Consider the following 19,054-nt stretch of genomic DNA (forward strand, 5'->3'; position numbering starts at 1 on the left):
CATTAAAATAAATCCAGAATAAATAAAACACTGTAACTTAGTAAAACAAGCTGTATTTCCGTTATTATCAAACTCTTCATAAAACACTTCTAGATATTATTTCTAATACCTATCACAATCATAAAACAAAAATGCTTACTTAGTCTTAAATCAACACAAGAAATGCCATGAATTGCTTAACTTCATCAATGAAGTTGACTTTGAAATAAGAACTCTATAGTATTTACATTAGGGTTCATATTTCAAAAAATGTTTTGCGTCATATTATTAGATTTACCTACCTTTTGACTCTAGAACTAAATAGCAACGGTAGAAAAGTGGAAAATAAACATTTATTTATAAACAATATTTATGACCAAATGCAAAACCTGGAACAATTGAATTAACATAAGTAACATAACATAACACTGGCTATTGCAGGTTTAATGAGCACACTGAAGTAACCGTTTATAAACCTTATTTAGACGATTTAAGGTCTCATTTCGCATAACCAGCTCGAAGAAATGAGCGAAGCGATTATTAAAATGAACCACACGATTTTTTTTGGATCTGTTAGTCTATTGAGACTGAGTCCATTGCAAAGAAGTGTGTCCATCTTAATCGCATATTAAATGTATTTCAATGAAAAAAGGTTTATTTATATACGAGTATGATCACTTTAGTGGACTTTTTACAATTAATGCCGACGCCTGAGGCGCCCGCCTGACGCTTAGGTATAATATGAATTATCTCAGATGATTTTTTCGGGTTTGTTATACAATAGCCTATGTTTCTTTTAAGAGCGGTCTTCAGTACGTGCCAAAGCAACCATGTCGCTTACAAAACACCTATCGTGATAGTATTAAGGTTCAAATTAATGTGACAGCTCATAGAGAACAATCAGGTTATTTTCTTTGGAGATAACAAAACGTGTTATCTCCGAATGGGCTGTTTTATGAATTTGAACCATATAAATAGGACGGTAAATTTGCTTTGGCTTGTTCCCGTTACTTATGACGGGGCTATTAGCAGTAAGCAGTGTAACCACTGCATAAAGGAAACAATACCTTTTGTTTAACAGATTAGGGCCCGAGTCCGAAAAAATCATCTGAGATAATTTATCCTATATCAACGCCATCTATGTGCGCGTTGTAATGTATGAATCTTCATAACATAAGACACTTCACGCCGCATGCGTGGCAGTGTGACGTCCCTAATGAAGATTGATACTAGAACGCGTGTAGTCAGTCTAAGCTAACTCTGCACTGATTTACAGTATTTTCACACAGCTTGGGTACGGTGACAAATTTTGCGAGATTTTGTGTTTTAAGGTTATAAATAGATATAGTAATGTATGTGTCAGTGTGTATGTGTTACTATAAAATGTCCTATGAAAATATGACATATAGGTATCACTGTAAGATCGGCGCAGAGTTAGGTCGGTTGCACCAAACTGTTTGTCATAGTTAAAGAGTTCGCAAAATTTTATTGTAAAGTTTCATAGTAAACCGCGGCGCGCCGGGTGACGTTGATCAGTCTGTCAAGTGCGGATGGTGCAACTGGCACTTATACTATAGTTATTTTTTTAGCATTAGAAAAAAGATAAACTATCTTGACGTGTCTTTTTATTGAAAAACGCTTTAAAAAAATTAGTTTATATTACTTATGAGCAAAACAATGTAAAAGATCGTATATGATTTATAATGAGGGCTAACGCGTATGAATTCGCCGCTAGGGGCGCTAGTGTAGGTGGTGGTCTTTTCCATAGTTCGAAATGTCAAATGTCACTTGTCACTTCAATGACTGACAGCTGTTCTTTAGTCTTTTGGACCACCATCAACAGAGGCGCCAACTGGTGAGCAAAAAAACGATAGCCCTCATTGTAACATATTTGCTGTAACTTATTTTCAAGTGATTTTTAATAAAAAGAAATAGAAATAATTTATTCGTTAGACACGTCCACAAAAATAGAAAATTATACAAAAAAGAGAAAATGGTCTCACCTCAGCATGTTGCTGGCGACTTCCAGCGCTGACCTTCCGGTGAGACGCGTCAAGATTTACCTTCTTTCTAATGCAAAAAAAAACGAACTATAGGTGACCTGCTTAGAACGCCCCGCGGTTTTTTTAAAAGCGGTTCCGCAACCGCAAAAAACGTACGGCACGCACTTAAAAGACTGAAACCGCAAGAAAAAAACCGTAGTGCGTTCTAAGCCTTACTCATATAGCGGTAGGTAGTCGTACCTAGGGAGTGCAGCGCTCTAGGAAGCGCGGGTAGAGGCAGACCTCGCGGATGTGGTGGCGCGCCAGCAGCCAGCACAGGAAGCGCTCCAGGCCCAGCCCGTAGCCCCCGTGCGGGGTGGAGCCGAACTTGCGCTGGTCCGTGTACCAGTAGTACGGGGAGGGGTCGATGCCCTCGCGCGCGTAGCCTGCGAACAAGTGCCTTTATTAGCACACTCAGCATCAATGGCAACGGATGGAACGACGCGCCAAAACTGTCTACCACCCTAGAATTCTTCTCCAATTATAAAAGCCGATCTCCCCCCGGCATGAGCACGTCCACGTAGTGACAGCTAGAACGTCGACCCACCTTCCATGAGCTGGTCGTAGTCCCAGGACCTCATGGAGCCGCCGACGATCTCCCCCACCCCCGGCATGAGCACGTCCACGTAGTGACAGCTAGAACGTCGACCCACCTTCCATGAGCTGGTCGTAGTCCCAGGACCTCATGGAGCCGCCGACGATCTCCCCCACCCCCGGCATGAGCACGTCCACGTAGTGACAGCTAGAACGTCGACCCACCTTCCATGAGCTGGTCGTAGTCCCAGGACCTCATGGAGCCGCCGACGATCTCCCCCACCCCCGGCATGAGCACGTCCACGTAGTGACAGCTAGAACGTCGACCCACCTTCCATGAGCTGGTCGTAGTCCCAGGACCTCATGGAGCCGCCGACGATCTCCCCCACCCCCGGCATGAGCACGTCCACGTAGTGACAGCTAGAACGTCGACCCACCTTCCATGAGCTGGTCGTAGTCCCAGGACCTCATGGAGCCGCCGACGATCTCCCCCACCCCCGGCATGAGCACGTCCACGTAGTGACAGCTAGAACGTCGACCCACCTTCCATGAGCTGGTCGTAGTCCCAGGACCTCATGGAGCCGCCGACGATCTCCCCCACCCCCGGCATGAGCACGTCCACGTAGTGACAGCTAGAACGTCGACCCACCTTCCATGAGCTGGTCGTAGTCCCAGGACCTCATGGAGCCGCCGACGATCTCCCCCACCCCCGGCATGAGCACGTCCACGTAGTGACAGCTAGAACGTCGACCCACCTTCCATGAGCTGGTCGTAGTCCCAGGACCTCATGGAGCCGCCGACGATCTCCCCCACCCCCGGCATGAGCACGTCCACGTAGTGACAGCTAGAACGTCGACCCACCTTCCATGAGCTGGTCGTAGTCCCAGGACCTCATGGAGCCGCCGACGATCTCCCCCACCCCCGGCATGAGCACGTCCACGTAGTGACAGCTAGAACGTCGACCCACCTTCCATGAGCTGGTCGTAGTCCCAGGACCTCATGGAGCCGCCGACGATCTCCCCCACCCCCGGCATGAGCACGTCCACGTAGTGACAGCTAGAACGTCGACCCACCTTCCATGAGCTGGTCGTAGTCCCAGGACCTCATGGAGCCGCCGACGATCTCCCCCACCCCCGGCATGAGCACGTCCACGTAGTGACAGCTAGAACGTCGACCCACCTTCCATGAGCTGGTCGTAGTCCCAGGACCTCATGGAGCCGCCGACGATCTCCCCCACCCCCGGCATGAGCACGTCCACGTAGTGACAGCTAGAACGTCGACCCACCTTCCATGAGCTGGTCGTAGTCCCAGGACCTCATGGAGCCGCCGACGATCTCCCCCACCCCCGGCATGAGCACGTCCACGTAGTGACAGCTAGAACGTCGACCCACCTTCCATGAGCTGGTCGTAGTCCCAGGACCTCATGGAGCCGCCGACGATCTCCCCCACCCCCGGCATGAGCACGTCCACGTAGTGACAGCTAGAACGTCGACCCACCTTCCATGAGCTGGTCGTAGTCCCAGGACCTCATGGAGCCGCCGACGATCTCCCCCACCCCCGGCATGAGCACGTCCACGTAGTGACAGCTAGAACGTCGACCCACCTTCCATGAGCTGGTCGTAGTCCCAGGACCTCATGGAGCCGCCGACGATCTCCCCCACCCCCGGCATGAGCACGTCCACGGACTCGGTGAGGCGCGGGTCGTGGTGGCAGCGCTGCATGTAGAAGGACTTGATCTCGGCGGGGAAGCCGTGCAGCAGTATGGGGACGCCGATCGCGTCGGTCATCTTGCGCTCAGGCTGCTCGGGGATGTCCTGCGGATGATAAAGTTTTAGTTTATAGCTAATATTTATTTAAGAAACATCTTGCTATTGAGTTTGACAGCTGCAAATTACGGAGCTGTTGTACGTTCGCCTTATGAAGCACATACGTCATACTGTATTGTCCAACGTTAACTTTTGACAACCGGAGTGACTAGGGTGAAATTTTTACCACCGTTCATACTCTACTTTATAGGTCACACTGAACAACTTTTAATGACCTATAAAATCACTACGCAGAGTACGAACGGCGGTTAAAATGTCATCCTGCCTAATGCCTAATGTACAGAACAGATTATAAACGTTATTAACTTCAGCTATACTTTGCCGATTTCTACACTTCAAATACGCTGCCATGAAAATGAAAGCAGATTACATAACATATGTCGAACAGGATGATTTCGGGGTCGTGGAACAACAGAGCAAAACATCATACAGAATTCAAAGATGAGCCTAATGATGTTACTTATTGTTTATCACCAATAACGATGATTATTTTTCAGATGGCAAGTAGAAAAAAAAAAAAAACTTGCATACAATTTGGTCACCCTACTCAATGTGACGTCTTGTCCCTTTCCATACAGGCATGACCATGATTACTTAGTAATTATCTTTTCTCAAACATGCTATGTAATATTGATATTACGTTCTTTATATTAGGCTGGGAAGTATCACGACTCCGGCGCGGCTAGACGAGGGGCCTGTAATGAAATTTCATACAAAGTTGCAGGCCTAGGCCGGGAAGTGGCTCTTTTTTAATTTTGATTTCACATATATTTGTGACACAGCATCATGGCATTCAGCCAAAAAAAAAACTATAACCAATATTTGCTTATGGTTCGGAATGACATTCTGCCAATACCCCTTAAAAAAAAACAATAAACGATAATTAATATATTTTGCAGTTTTATTTGTATCGAATTTACAAAAAATATATAAATAAAACATTATTAACAAATTCCAATAATATTGAATTGCAAATTTACCTACAAATACAGATTTAAAATATAGTTGGTCAAACCAGTTTGTCAGTAAATAAGAACAAAAAAACTATACTCATCCTTTTCTTTTGGGTGCTAGTACCAGTGTAAGACAAAGATAGTATGATTATCTCTGTCTATGTTTGAAATGAGACAGTCCTTTGACAAACTATATTTCATTTAAATATTAGCGGTAAAAATGTCTACTCAAACACGCGTTGGTGTTTTTTTAATCGTTTTGGAGGTAAAGTTGATCATTTTTCATTGTGTATCTGTAATTCTATTTTATTGGATTTATTGTGCGTTGTTTATTGTGTTATTTAATATGAGTTCCGACGAAAATATTAAATGAATACCTGTTAATTATACTCCATGTTTAAGGCAACGATGTATGTGAAGCATAATATCAACATAAAAAACTATGTAATCTTAGTTATGTGGCTAAAACTACAGTCAGAAGGATGCAAGGCGAAAAATCAAAGATACATAAATATACCTTTGAACATTTGTGTAATAAATTAATTAACTACATGTGTAAAATATACGACACGTGTGATAAAGATAGGTACAGGTGGTAGTTATATTTTGTGCATAGTTTACTTTTAGTTTCTTTAGAATTAAAACTTTGATTTCGTGGAGATTTCTTTATTTATTTCATTGCATGTTTGAGAAAAGCACTATACATACATCGGCGTGAAAAGGGGTTGTCGGCCTCATAACTATCCGGCCTCACTACGTTCGGCCGTATATATGCATTCGGCCGGCAACCCCTTACTTCCCGGCCTCTGTAGTAATGTACTATTTAATCAAATACGATAATGTAGATCATTTACAGTCAGGAAAAGTGGTTCTGGATCACTACCCAGAAATTACCCTTATTTTATTACGGATAGTCTAGTCTAGCCATAAGAAACTTACGTCTCCGAACTCGTAGAAGGATCCATCGTCCTTAGTGATGTTGTGCTCCTTGAGGTACTCCAGCGCCTCGGTGTACGCCATCCTCTTGAACGGCCTCTGGGGCCTCTGTAATATAAAATATATATATATATAGATGATGTTACGTACGTCCACCCTTCAATGGACTGTCTGTCAAGACCCTTTTTCTCAGGAACGCGTGGAGGTATTAAGCTGGAATTTATATCAAATACTCAGGTCTACTGTCCCTTGGAGCTGTGAAAAAATCAAATTAAAAATCACACGGCGCACCCCATTTGTCGAAATCAGATGGAATGGCCCCGCTATGACAACAAATACTAAAAACAGAATAAAATAAATATTTAACTGGGGCTCCCATACAACAAACGTGATTTTTTTGCCTTTTTTTGCGTAATGGTACGAAACCCTTAGTGCACGAGTCCGACTCGCACATGGCCGGTTTTTTACTCGTAGGTATATACTGTACTAGAAGTTGGGGTTGAGCTGTGTGTGTGTGTGTGTGTGTGTGTGTGTGTGTGTGTACTGACCTTGAAGTTGGGATCAGGGACCGGACAACCCTTTCCGCGATAAAACCCTTTCAATGGGCGACACTTAAACACGGCTAACACATTGAAAGACTTTCCCTTTTGAGCTGCAAGCCCATTCATACCCTTACCTTTGACTAACCCTTACCGAAAAGCTAACCAAAAATAAGGCTAGCTCTTAATAAGGGTTACCCTTATCTTTAAGCGCTTTTTATAAAGGTTTCCCTTTGCGTGAAAGAGACAGGATTAGTATATATCTACGGTAGTGTATGAAAAGGAAAGAAAATACGTGCCTAGTCAAAGAACGCCGCCGTCGCCGCCGACGATCGCTCGGATTCGAAGTAATGTGTGCTTTATGAACAAGGTAGACGACTTAAATTAGCACGCTTATATGCTAAAAGGGAAGCCCTTTATAAGGCTAACCCTTATAAGCAATATGCAAGGTGTTGGTGAGCGGATGATAAGGGTTTTGTAAGGGTATTTGGGCTACCGATTACTCAAATGTGGTAGCTTTATATAAGGGTTTTTAAAACCAAAACAAAGGGTTTCGTCTGGCAAAGGGTATGGTGAGTTAAGCCTTATGCAATACCCTTATAAAACCCCGATAAGGGATAGCGCACGAATTAATAAACTAGTGGATGTGAAATGACTCCTATTTAGTATGAAAACCAGTGTCGCTAAACTCACACATTCATAGCCACGTTAAAATACGTCACACTCTTACAAAATTGCTCTGATTCGTAGCAACTTTCCATACCAAAAAGTAATTACCGGTGGACATTTCTCGAACGAATATCAACTGTAGGCTACATGAGTGACTGTTTAAATTATAATGTCAAAGCTATATGACATACGACTCTTTCATTATCTCATTCATCTCACAAAAGCTCGCTCAACGTTCACCTAATACAACTACTCAACACCAGATGGCGTTATTTTATATAATTTTAAAATCACTTACTTAACAGGCGAGAAAAGGGCTAAAAAACCAGTATAAGTAAGGTCTAATTACGCATGGTTTGTTACGGATCTCACGGTCACGTTACACTGGTGTTTTCGAGACCTCTACACGCCTGCGAGTAGCTAACCGTTGGAACTTCTTTCCATTCGACGATATAGGGAGGGGACAGTGTAATCGGAGTGTTTTATCGATATTTGTGTGTTCAGTTAGGTATTGATATTTCATTACCGTATGTTTTAACACATTTAGATGATACTTTATTTATGATTATAATATAGGTAGTGATAATCGTGATTGTATGAAAAATAATATGTAGTACAGTACAACAAATATCTAACTAGAAATTTGTTTCTTATTAATTGACCAACTAGGTTGTTAATGTGAACATTAAATATATCTTAAAGTCAAACAGATAAAATCATAGTTCTTTAAAGGTTTATTAACTCGGTATTGCTGTTATTTTGTGATCACAAATCTGCAATTACTTACATACAGGGACCGGCCCGCTATCCCTTATCGGGGTTTTATAAGGGTATTGCATAAGGCTTAACTCACCATACCCTTTGCCAGACGAAACCCTTTGTTTTGCTTTTAAAAACCCTTATATAAAACTACCACATTTGAGTAATCGGTAGCCCAATACCCTTACAAAACCCTTATCATCCGCTCACCAACACCTTGCATATTGCTTATAAGGGTTAGCCTTATAAAGGGCTTCCATTTTAGTATATAAGCGTACTAATTTAAGTCGTCTACCTTGTTCATAAAGCACACATTACTTCGAATCCGAGCGATCGTCGGCGGCGACGGCGGCGTTCTTTGACTAGGCACGTATTTTCTTTCCTTTTCATACACTACCGTAGATATATACTAATCCTGTCTCTTTCACGCAAAGGGAAACCTTTATAAAAAGCGCTTAAAGATAAGGGTAACCCTTATTAAGGGCTAGCCTTATTTTTGGTTAGCTTTTCGGTAAGGGTTAGTCAAAGGTAAGGGTATGAATGGGCTTGCAGTTCAAAAGGGACAGTCTTTCAATGTGTTAGCCGTGTTTAAGTGTCGCCCATTGAAAGGGTTTTATCGCGGAAAGGGTTGTCCGGTCCCTGCTTACATAGGTAAGTATTCGTCTTTAACAATATATTTACTTGTAGCAGCATTTAAGGCCAATCTAGACGGGACAACCTGATTAAATTGTCAAATTAATTGTATGGTGTGAAAGCATACATGAAACTGGCTCATCGATCCCACTTGATTTGATTGTAAGATTGTGACCTATCAAATCAGGAAGGGGGGCGGCAAAATTCCAATATTTCACGCTAGTTTGCGTGGTACGGAACACTTTTTATTAATTAAGTGAGCCCGAATGTCACTAATAATTATTAAATTAGTAACTAAGTTTTAGGCGTGTGGACGCTAGATGAGATGTATGGCAATTTTATCCCCAGAAATCTTTCTCTAAGAAATGCTCCTAGCAAATGGTGCTATATTTTTGCGGAAACTAATTTTCTTGCCCAGTAGCATTGACCCATTTATTTTTAATATCGGCATCTTGTGGTAACCTACAATAATTAATAATAAAGAAATAGAAAATATAAAACGTTTATTCATGGCACATTGCATGCATTGTACACATAAGTGCATTAAGTACCTAGTCTAATTATATTAACGATGAAAATATGATGGGTGTAAAAAACAAAAACGTATGTAAAGGAATACGAAGGTTTGAAAGGTTGCCATGAAATGACCCCGACTTAACTTAGTGCTTGATGACCAGAGCTGCCATATTTACTAAGACATTGATTATCCCAAATAATAATTAGAAACGTGTCTAAAATAATAATTTATTACCGAACTACCAAACATCAAACTTGAAATATCGTAACTTTAACTTTATCGATATAAATATCGACATTGCGCAGCATCTGAGTAGCGAAGTTATTTGACATTTAGGATAGCGAATATTCCAGATAAACGTAAAGAATAGTGACAAAGGATTGTGAACTCTAAGTTCTAACTGATAAAATATAGATTTACTTAACGAACATTCGTAAATAATGCAATAGAAACAGATTTTTCGTATTTATCGGATTATATTTAAATAAATAACCACCGGTGATAGGAAATACCTCCACGTGAAAGATTTTTTAAACCGCTGTGATTTCTGCAGCTTAATACTGCACAATACGGCATTTTAAATTTAATTATCAATTTTTGTTAGACGAGCGTACGTACGACGTGAATGTCATTCGAGCATGAAGTTTACACAACAACTGAGCATAGTCTGTGCATAAAGTGAGTCGGTCGCTACTAACTGTCGGATAGACGGGAACGCCCACTTGCCATCTCCATCCTACTCCGTGGGATAGCGGGCCGGTCCCTGGTTGGGATTGAGCTGTGTGTGTGTGTGTGTGTGTGTGTGTGACTGACCTTGAAGTTGGGGTTGAGGTCGTGGATGAGATGCGCGTCGGGCGAGGCAAGCACACGGTCGACTACATCGACCACCAAGTCCTCCAGACGATCCAACAAGTCTTCGAATGTGATGAACGGACATTCCGCTTCTACGTGGCTGTATCTGTGTCACGAAAACCATGCTATGATCTGACAGTTTCAAATATTCTTAGCAACAACTTCTAAAAGCTAGCAAATTTACAATAGGTCGATTCACAAGAGCTTGCACGAATGGAATGAATGAGTGAATGAAAATATGTGTGTTAGTTAGTTAGTTAGTTTTGCTGGGCATTTTCCGCAACTCGACATCCAATGTGCCTATTTTCCGTGAAACGAGGTAGCGCTACTCTAACCACCCCAGCTCCTCCACGAAGCCTAGCAAAGTCTTCAGGTTGCTAGTTGCCTCCTTTAGTATGCATGGACTCCCTAGGTATTTGCTCCTATATACTATCCTATAAAATATGTGTGTATGACATTAACCAATAAAATGGTACCGAATAATACCGATACAGCCGGGCTAGCACATGATTGGCGCGAGAGTATCTTGCCGCCACATAGACTACCCGTCCCCCTTTAATTCATACAGTTAGTAGAAGACGCTCGCGGCGAGATACTGTCGCGCCAATCATGTGCTCGGCCTACAGGTGTCACTCATACAATGAAAGTATCATTCCATTCGTGAATCGACCTGTAGTAAATCTAGTAAGTCGATTTATTTACTCATTTTCTCCTAGCCATATCATCATATCACGAGGAAACGCCCATGATATGCCCATAGCCGCATATGATATGCATATGATATAGCCGCGAACACGTAAGGTCGTTGTTCACCAAGGCTGGCCAATCCGCACGATTTGCCGCCTATATTATTTACATTATATGGACGTATTCGTCGGTCATTGGTGGACGTCCAATACCTTGTTCTCCATATAACTAACGCCGGCAGGCAAGTTTCCAGGTACAGTTGCGAACTTTGAAATTATTAATACTTACTCAGCAAGATGGCGTCTAGTGCGAGACTGCTCTGCGCGGTAAGACTGCGCGATGCAGTACACATCTCCTAACGCAGGCAGGCAAGTTTCTAGGTACAGTTGCGAGCTCTGAGTCAAGTAGGCTTCCTCGCTGCAACAAGAAACAAATATTATCTATGAGGTCAATAAACTATGGACCTTCTGATAAAAAATAAGATTAACAGTCTGTTTTTCTTATCTTTTGGAGTTCAAACCATTTAGAGTTACACCACAGGCGTGCTGCCTCCCTCACACTGGGTCACCAGCGTCGGCGGTGTGACCTCCGTGTAGTGGCGCCCGTAGTAATGGTCGATAAATCCCACACAACTCACCCGAAATAGCTGCATTTGAAAAGCGTGCTGCCTCCCTCTTACTGGGTCTGCACCAGCGTCGGCGGTGTGAGTGTGACCTCCGTGAAGTGGCTCCGTGGTGGTCGCGTAAAGGCGTAAATGACCTAACCTTCGATGCCATCCCCGTGAAATGATCACGGAAGGCGGCGAGACTCTTCCAGGGGGGTGTCACTGCGCAGTTTAGGTATATTTGGCCGGCGCACCGCCCGGGAAGGTGTATGGCAGTGGGCTGCCGCTCGGCTCGCACGATAGTCGTGTCACGTGGCGCTCGCGCAAAATTGTAAACACGCAATGGCTTCGAAACCTAAATCGCGATCTTATCTGTATAAAAGATAATGTTCTGTTTACGGATGTCTGAATAAACGGAAGAACAAGGAAGCAGAAAAAATATTTTTTTTTTAAATTCCGGACTATATTGACCGACATATTTTCAACGACATACTTCTGTGGCATACCTACTTCCGTGAGAATCAGACATATAGGTACTATCTCCGGCTAAAAATTTTATGTTTACAGAATCAACGTTTGTAATTCCTACATATTTATCTTAAAAATAATAAATCAGTAGGTATAGGTACAAAAACTTGTTAAGTGACAACCCCGTGCCGACACTCGCAGCTCGGTCATAAAACTGCGGCGCGCAAAGAAGATCCACGGTTCGTGCGCGGTTATAAGTTTCAATTTTGCTTGCAGGCGGCGAGTGTAGGTATAATTTTATACCTAAATCAGGCTTTTGTGAAGGAGTGAGTTTTCTGTACGGTAGTACTATTAGTTATTCTGTGACTCTTCGATGTGATTTATACTAGTTGATAATATAACTCACCCGAAATAGCTGAACTTGAACAGCGTGCTGCCTCCCTCACACTGGGTCTGCACCAGCGTCGGCGGTGTGACCTCCGTGTAGTGGCGCGCGTAGAAATGGTCGCGGAAGGCCCGTGTGACAGCTGCGCGGGCGTGGAGGATCTTCGATGTGTTTTCACCGCGGATCATTATGTGCCTAAAATATATTCATTAAATTAGTGTAACCTTGGGTGCAATGGGTTCAGCCAGCAGTTTTGGAAAAATCGTAGATAGCGCTCTTAGATCATAATACGGTTGCCAAGAAATATGATTGAAAACCTGATTAAACAACTCTTGAAAGAAAAAAAAATCACGAACATTGGTCTAAAACGCACCATTATAAATCTGTAACAATTTTTTCACAAAAGATAGCCTATAAAATGAAAATTGCTTCTAAAAATGGGTGATTTTATTTTAGATCGAACTAATCAATTATATTTTTTTGTTGAAATTTGTATTTGTAAAAACATCCGCGATAGCTGCATTCGGTGAAGGACCTGACACCTTAAGGACCTATACGGACTGTTCGCGTTCTAGAACGAATGGCAACTAGTGACCTGAAAAAGGAGAAGCTGCGGAGGCGAGCGTTGGTGCCAAACTTTCTTACGCCAGGGCGACGGGGCTGCGCTTCCCGCAGCGACGGAGCCACCACTGAATCGAAAACTAACACTTAACGCCTATGAATAGGTGCTCTACAGTTAATTCACGCTCCCTTGCGCGTTGCAGGGCTTGCCATCTAGTGGCCTAAGGCTGTGGTTCCACCAGAGGTGTGCTAGTTAGCTGAGCGGTGAGAGGACGCGTAGTGAGGGTGTATAACGATATTATAGACGTTGACTATGTATATTTTTTTGTTTTCTGAGACACATTCTCTGAAACACTTACAGACACCTTGTTTAAACAAGTGTGACTATACGAACACACGATTTCAAAATAGAATGAGACTGAAAAGAAAATGATTTCTTACAGAAAATTAATTTCTTAAAAAAGTCATTGAAATTTGGCTCATAGAAAGCCTTTGGGTTGTGTAAAAACATATTGGCTAAAACGTTTTTGTTTGCTTGAGATCATTTTAAATTGAAGCCCTAATACGTCTTAAGGCCGTTCCCTGAGCCAGAAGGCGAAAAATCTCCTTATATGATAATGTTTTTCTAAGAGGCGTTGATATTCATAGACGTGAAAAAAAAATATATGTAGTTCTTGACTATATTATCTTTAATAACATAGCTTCCGATACACGAATTATGACACTTCGCTCGATACAATTAATTCCCAAAGTAACCTCTAACTCGGACTTTTAATCAAAATTTACTTGGTTATTTATTATGTGATACTATTAACAAAAAAAGAAGAAAAAACAATATTAACTTAAATAGTCATTTCATAGCTTTCGAATTTCGATATTGTAACGTAACGTTTTTAAAATAAATAAAAATCGACTAAATTCGATCAAAATGGACACTTGGCGCGCATGATCTTTCCCGTTCTTTCTTGCAAAATGTGACAGTGACAGCGGCAAACCGATGGAACTGCCTTAAGAATAACAATATTGGTAGGTGTTAAAAATGACTAATAAAGACAATGGCATTATGATAATTAGGTGCAATGAAACCAAAGCAATTTGACAAGGCTAATAAGCAATAACCTGGGTTACCTGTTATCAAGCTGCACATCAACAAGGGCCTCTTCATTGAGGATGGCATCAGCTCCGCCTGGAGGCGCTAGGCCCACCAACTCCCAGTAGTCAGCTGTCAACTCATGTCCGCCCGGAGCCTATGGGTATGACAGTTTAAATTTATTGGATGCTGGCAATAGTCAAGCGCTCGTAGCCGCTAGGCAAGAGCGTGCGACTTTCAATCCAGAGGTTGTGGGTTTGAGCTTCGGCTCATACCAATGAATTTTTTGGAACTTAATTACAATATATCATTCATTTGATATTTACCAGTCGCTTTTTGGTGGAGAAAAACATTGTGTGGTAACCCGACTAATTTCAATATTTAAGGCCTAGTTTCTCCTTTGGGTTGGAAGGTCAGATGGCAGTCGCTTTCGTAAATACTAGTGCCTAAGCCTACGCGAATTCTTAGGATTAGTTGTAAGCAATTTTAATGTAAACATAAATAACATAAAGCCATTATCAGATCAGAATCTGTAAATTTATAGAATAGAATAGAATAGAAAACGTTTATTGTAAAAATCTACATACAGCACCATACAAGTTTAAAAAAGAAGATCTTATACACTAACACGTAAAATTACTTGTAGCTTAATTTACCTAGTCGGCTCATAAGTTCTGTCATATACATAGTATCAAATAAAATCAAAAGTTTAAGTTTATTCCGTATAATTTGTACAGCGTTTGAAAGCTTATAAACTAGAGAATCTAAATGTATAACATTTATTCAAAATGACCGCCATAATTATCTACACAGGCTGAAGTCTTCGTGGCCAGTCGTCAATGGATTCACGCACCACTTTCATGTCGATATTGGCCACTGCCGTAGCAAGAGATTTTTTCAGCGAGTCTAGATTTGCATGAGGTTTTGAGCACACCTTTTCCTCTAAATACTGCCATATTTTATAGTCTAAAGGATTAAGATCTGGGCTAGAGGAGGGCCAATCTTCATGCCGTATAAAGTCGATTTTATTGGAGGCGAGCCAGGCTTGTGTAGACTTTGCCTTATGGGCTGGAGCAGAGTCCTGCTGGAAAACCCAATGCTGGTTTAGAAACATCGTATGGGATAGTGGTTTCACAATATTAGTCAACACCGTGTCTTGGTACACTTTGGCACTAGTTTTTACTCCTTTCTCACAAAAATGCATACTAGTGACGCCCGCATAAGAAACTCCCAGCCAAACCATCACAGATGAAGGGTGATGACCTCTTTGAATACGGGGAATGCTATTAGACGCTTCTTTACTATTGCGAGCGTACACTCTATCATTTTGTTTATTACAGTTTTCTTCTATGTCAAAAATTTTCTCGTCCGAAAACAGTATACAACGGTGCTTATTTTTAGCGTACTTCTTCAATAAAGCTTTAGATCTTTTAAGCCTTAAAGCTTTAAGCCGACCATTGAGAAGACGGCCAGTTTTTCGTTTATAAGCACGAAGTCTCAGGTCTTGATTAAGCACTCTTTTCACCGTGTTTTTGCTCAAACCCATCTGGAGGGCCATAACTTTTTGTTTCCTAGCGGGATTTCTGGCAATGCGTGCCCTAATTGCTTGTACAACCGCTGGAGTCCTAGCTGTACGCGGACGACCGCTTCTTTTCTTGTCATTTAAACTAGAGACCTCACTGTATCTTTCTATGGTACGATACACAAATCTTAGAGAGAATTTTAAATTTTCAAGTAGCTTAAAATTTTAGTCGGCGAGTGACCACAACGATATAGTGCAATTATTGCGGTACGGCTATCTTTAAGCGTCCACTCCATGTTGAAGAAAACAGAAAAATGCAAAATTATACTACTCAAATATTTAATAAAGATTCGAAATTCAAATGCAGAACGGTTTTTGTTTTAGGAGTTCCAAATTTAAATTTTAAAGGCCAGTGACAGAACTTATGAGCCGACTAGGTAGCTGTGTAATTTATTGGGACTATTACAATAAGTCCCAAGCATGATTCCTCTGACATAAATTGATGAATCAGCAACACTTCACTAGCCATTGGTAATCTTATTTCAATAAGTAGGAAAGGTCAGTTTAACAATATAACCAAACCGCGCCATGTCTGTAATTTTCTGTACAAAAGTCTGCCGATTTTTGCGGGGGAGGGGAATGTCAAATGTATATGTCACGTAAAAATAGCCATGTCAGATAAACGGCAGTCCATACATTATGTATGACCATTGGCCGACTATTTTCGACAGAGGGGAACGCCTGTTAATGGTTACTCCGTTTGGTTATATCCTCCTAGGTTTCAACCATGGTACTCACCGATTTTCCCTCAGGCAGAACCTCCAATGAGCCATAGATAATGACTGAAGACTCAGTTGACAACACCAAAGCATTGTAGGTCTGGCAGAGTAGGCCATGTAGCACACACTGCAAGTAGCCTGTACCGTCACGGAGCGTGAGGAATGTCAGGGCTTTGCCTTGTCTTCGTAACCGGTGCACCCAGCCACGGACACAGATACGCTTCCCGCGATGCTCCGGAGCTGAAGCGAGAGATACAAATAAATAAATGACTTTCATATAGATGACCTCAGTTTTAAGCAATTTCACAAAGCAACATAACCCTTCAGGAGGAAATAATCATTTTTGATTTGTTGGAATGACAAATCTAAAATTCTATTGATTTATATGATATGTCCCGTTGCGAAGCTTGCCATAGAAAACGTTATCTCATTGATCATTAGGAACAGTGCTTTTTTTTAAATAAAATATGTGCATGTAAAATTTAATAATTGGAGTAAATATCTAATAATATTTATTCACTACATAAAACAATGTTATGCAAGTTGTTATAAACTAGAGGGTTCCCCACAGTTGAAACCGTACAATTGAACTTCCATTTTGTTTATAAGGAAAATGATGCAATATGACACCAATACACTATATTGCATCATGCAACTAAGTACATGTTGTTTACCTTATGCTATCATAACAACCATATCGCACCACATTTTCAAGTTCAAACAAATCAACAAATTGTCACTACTTTGTAAAAAAACTCCTCTTGGACTCAGGTCACATCTTGAACTGTCAGTCACATATGTTACTGTATTCAGCTTTGAATAGCAGTCTGCATGCAATATATATATATTTTTCGAAGGAGAGTGATAATTTAAAATAAAAAAAAACTCATAAAACTTGACTTACTCTCATAAATCTTTACAGTTGTCGCTTTCGGCAAGTTCGGGTCGTTCTTAATGACAATTTTTTTAGCTTCTTCCATATTCTGCACTCTCTTCTCATTGGTTTCCTCCTCAAACTTAGCCTTATCCGCTGCCTTGTGGGCTTCTCTTACCCAGATCTTCTGAATTTTCTTAAGCTGGGACTTGGCAGCTACATCGTAAATTTTTCCTTCCTCTTTTGAGTCTACGTAGATCGTTGGAAAAGGCTCCTTTCCCGCTTTACGCATAGCCTGAAGGATCGTTTTAAACGGCTTCTTCTCGGTACCATCTCCAGTTTCATCATTACCTCTCTTATCCGACGTGAAAATCTCCTCTGCAAAATAATTTTAATTACAAATTTTGCATACGTGTATCACCGTGCACTTAGGTTATATGCATTGAAATTACTCACTTAAGGATAACTTTTCAATACCCGCCTGAGCCATTGTTAAAAAATATTATATTGGATTATTTATCTTATCCACAGTGCCTTAAAATATAATCAATCGAGAAATAAATGGGGTGTGCCGCATTACACCGCACCGCGAATCGAATAACCACACCAAAGAAATGACAGAAAGTATGTGAAGGCTATGAGGGCTATGAGATGATGGGCATAGACTTTTTGACATTGACACTGACAGTAACACGAACACACGACACGAATGTTTACGTTGCAGACAAACAATAAATATAAAAATATTTTTGAAATTTTAAAAATCTATCTTTAAATAATATTAATATTATATTTAGTCAACTATATAAATATTTAAATTGTGTAGCTATCTCAATAAAAACTGAATATAACGGACCCGATTCCCAACAAGATTGCTTAAGGTCCCTCCAGACTATGTGCGTGAATCGCGGCGCGACTTCGCGGAGAGAACATGTCGCGACGTTGACGTATGACTCCACACTCGCAAACTTCACGGCGATTTCGCAGTTTGGTTCTCGCCAAGATGGCGGAAAAGCATCAGCTGATCGAGCTTAACTCCTGGTTATCTATGGCATCATACGTGATTTGGCTGTTTTTCCATTTTGTTTTGTTGTAAAACCGTAAAATATAGCCGCTTTATATAATATAATTATTATTTATCTTGCCTCATATGAGTCAAAATAGTGTGTAATGTGGTCTTGCCAGTTCGCGCTTCGCGCCTCCTTTGACGCGGGCTAATAAACCGACAAAAAACGGGGAACTAGGCGCGAAGGCGTGAACAATCTGCGAAATCGACGCCACACTTACGTTCGCGGCTTCGCGCCGTGATTCGCTCATGAGTGTGGAGGGGCCTTTTATAGTTTGTCAAAGGACTGTCTCATTTCAAACATAGACAGAAAATCATACTATCTTTGTCTTAGACTAGTACTAGCACCCAAAAGAAAACTATATGTGTAGTTTTTTTTTGTTCTTGTTTACTGCCAATTTGGTTTGACCAGCTATAGTTTGTCAAAGGACTGTCTCATTTCAAACATAGACAGAGAATCATACTTTCTTTGTCTTACACAAGTACTAGCACCCAAAAGAAAAGGATGAGTATAGTTATTTTTGTTCTTATTTACTGACAATTTGGTTTGACCAACTCCTGTATATCTTTTTTATGCTGGTCACATTTCTAGAGACATTTTCGGATTTTTCGGAAATGTAATGGATTTGAATGAAACAAACTGAACCGTTTTATAAATTGTAGTAGCGGCCCAAAGTGTCAATGAGTTTAAGAATAAATTAGATAAGCACAAAGCAAATTCTACTCAACACTGAGAACTCGGTTTATGACTCTGGATACAGGCATTATCAGTTGTTTAA

At 41.3% G+C, this 19,054-nt stretch overlaps 1 protein-coding gene across 1 annotated transcript; it reads right to left on the bottom strand.

The window, feature by feature from the left end:
• Nucleotides 1-43: 43 nt before the first annotated feature.
• On the bottom strand, nucleotides 44-17,846 carry LOC134750168 (asparagine--tRNA ligase, cytoplasmic). Its single transcript, XM_063685289.1, has 10 exons — nucleotides 17,666-17,846; nucleotides 17,240-17,587; nucleotides 16,355-16,575; nucleotides 14,073-14,191; nucleotides 12,405-12,578; nucleotides 11,215-11,343; nucleotides 10,201-10,345; nucleotides 6,274-6,378; nucleotides 4,159-4,369; nucleotides 44-2,407 (listed from the first exon to the last, which is right to left on the bottom strand). Exons 1-10 carry the CDS (start codon nucleotides 17,697-17,699, stop codon nucleotides 2,223-2,225), a joined length of 1,671 nt encoding a protein of 556 aa, XP_063541359.1. The 5' UTR covers nucleotides 17,700-17,846; the 3' UTR covers nucleotides 44-2,222.
• Between the last annotated feature and the right edge of the window lie 1,208 nt (nucleotides 17,847-19,054).

Source organism: Cydia strobilella, chromosome 19 (assembly GCF_947568885.1).
Source record: "Cydia strobilella chromosome 19, ilCydStro3.1, whole genome shotgun sequence".
NCBI classification, from domain to species: Eukaryota; Metazoa; Arthropoda; class Insecta; order Lepidoptera; family Tortricidae; genus Cydia; species Cydia strobilella.

Coding starts and splice junctions, on each gene's coding strand:
- LOC134750168 (XM_063685289.1), bottom strand. CDS start 17,699: ATGGCTCAGGCGGGTATTGAAAAGTTATCCTTAA. Junction 12,579..14,072: donor GATGTGCAGCTTGATAACAG/GTAACCCAGGTT, acceptor AATATATTTTAG/GCACATAATGATCCGCGGTG. Junction 2,408..4,158: donor CTACGACCAGCTCATGGAAG/GTGGGTCGACGT, acceptor ACTTGTTCGCAG/GCTACGCGCGCGAGGGCATC.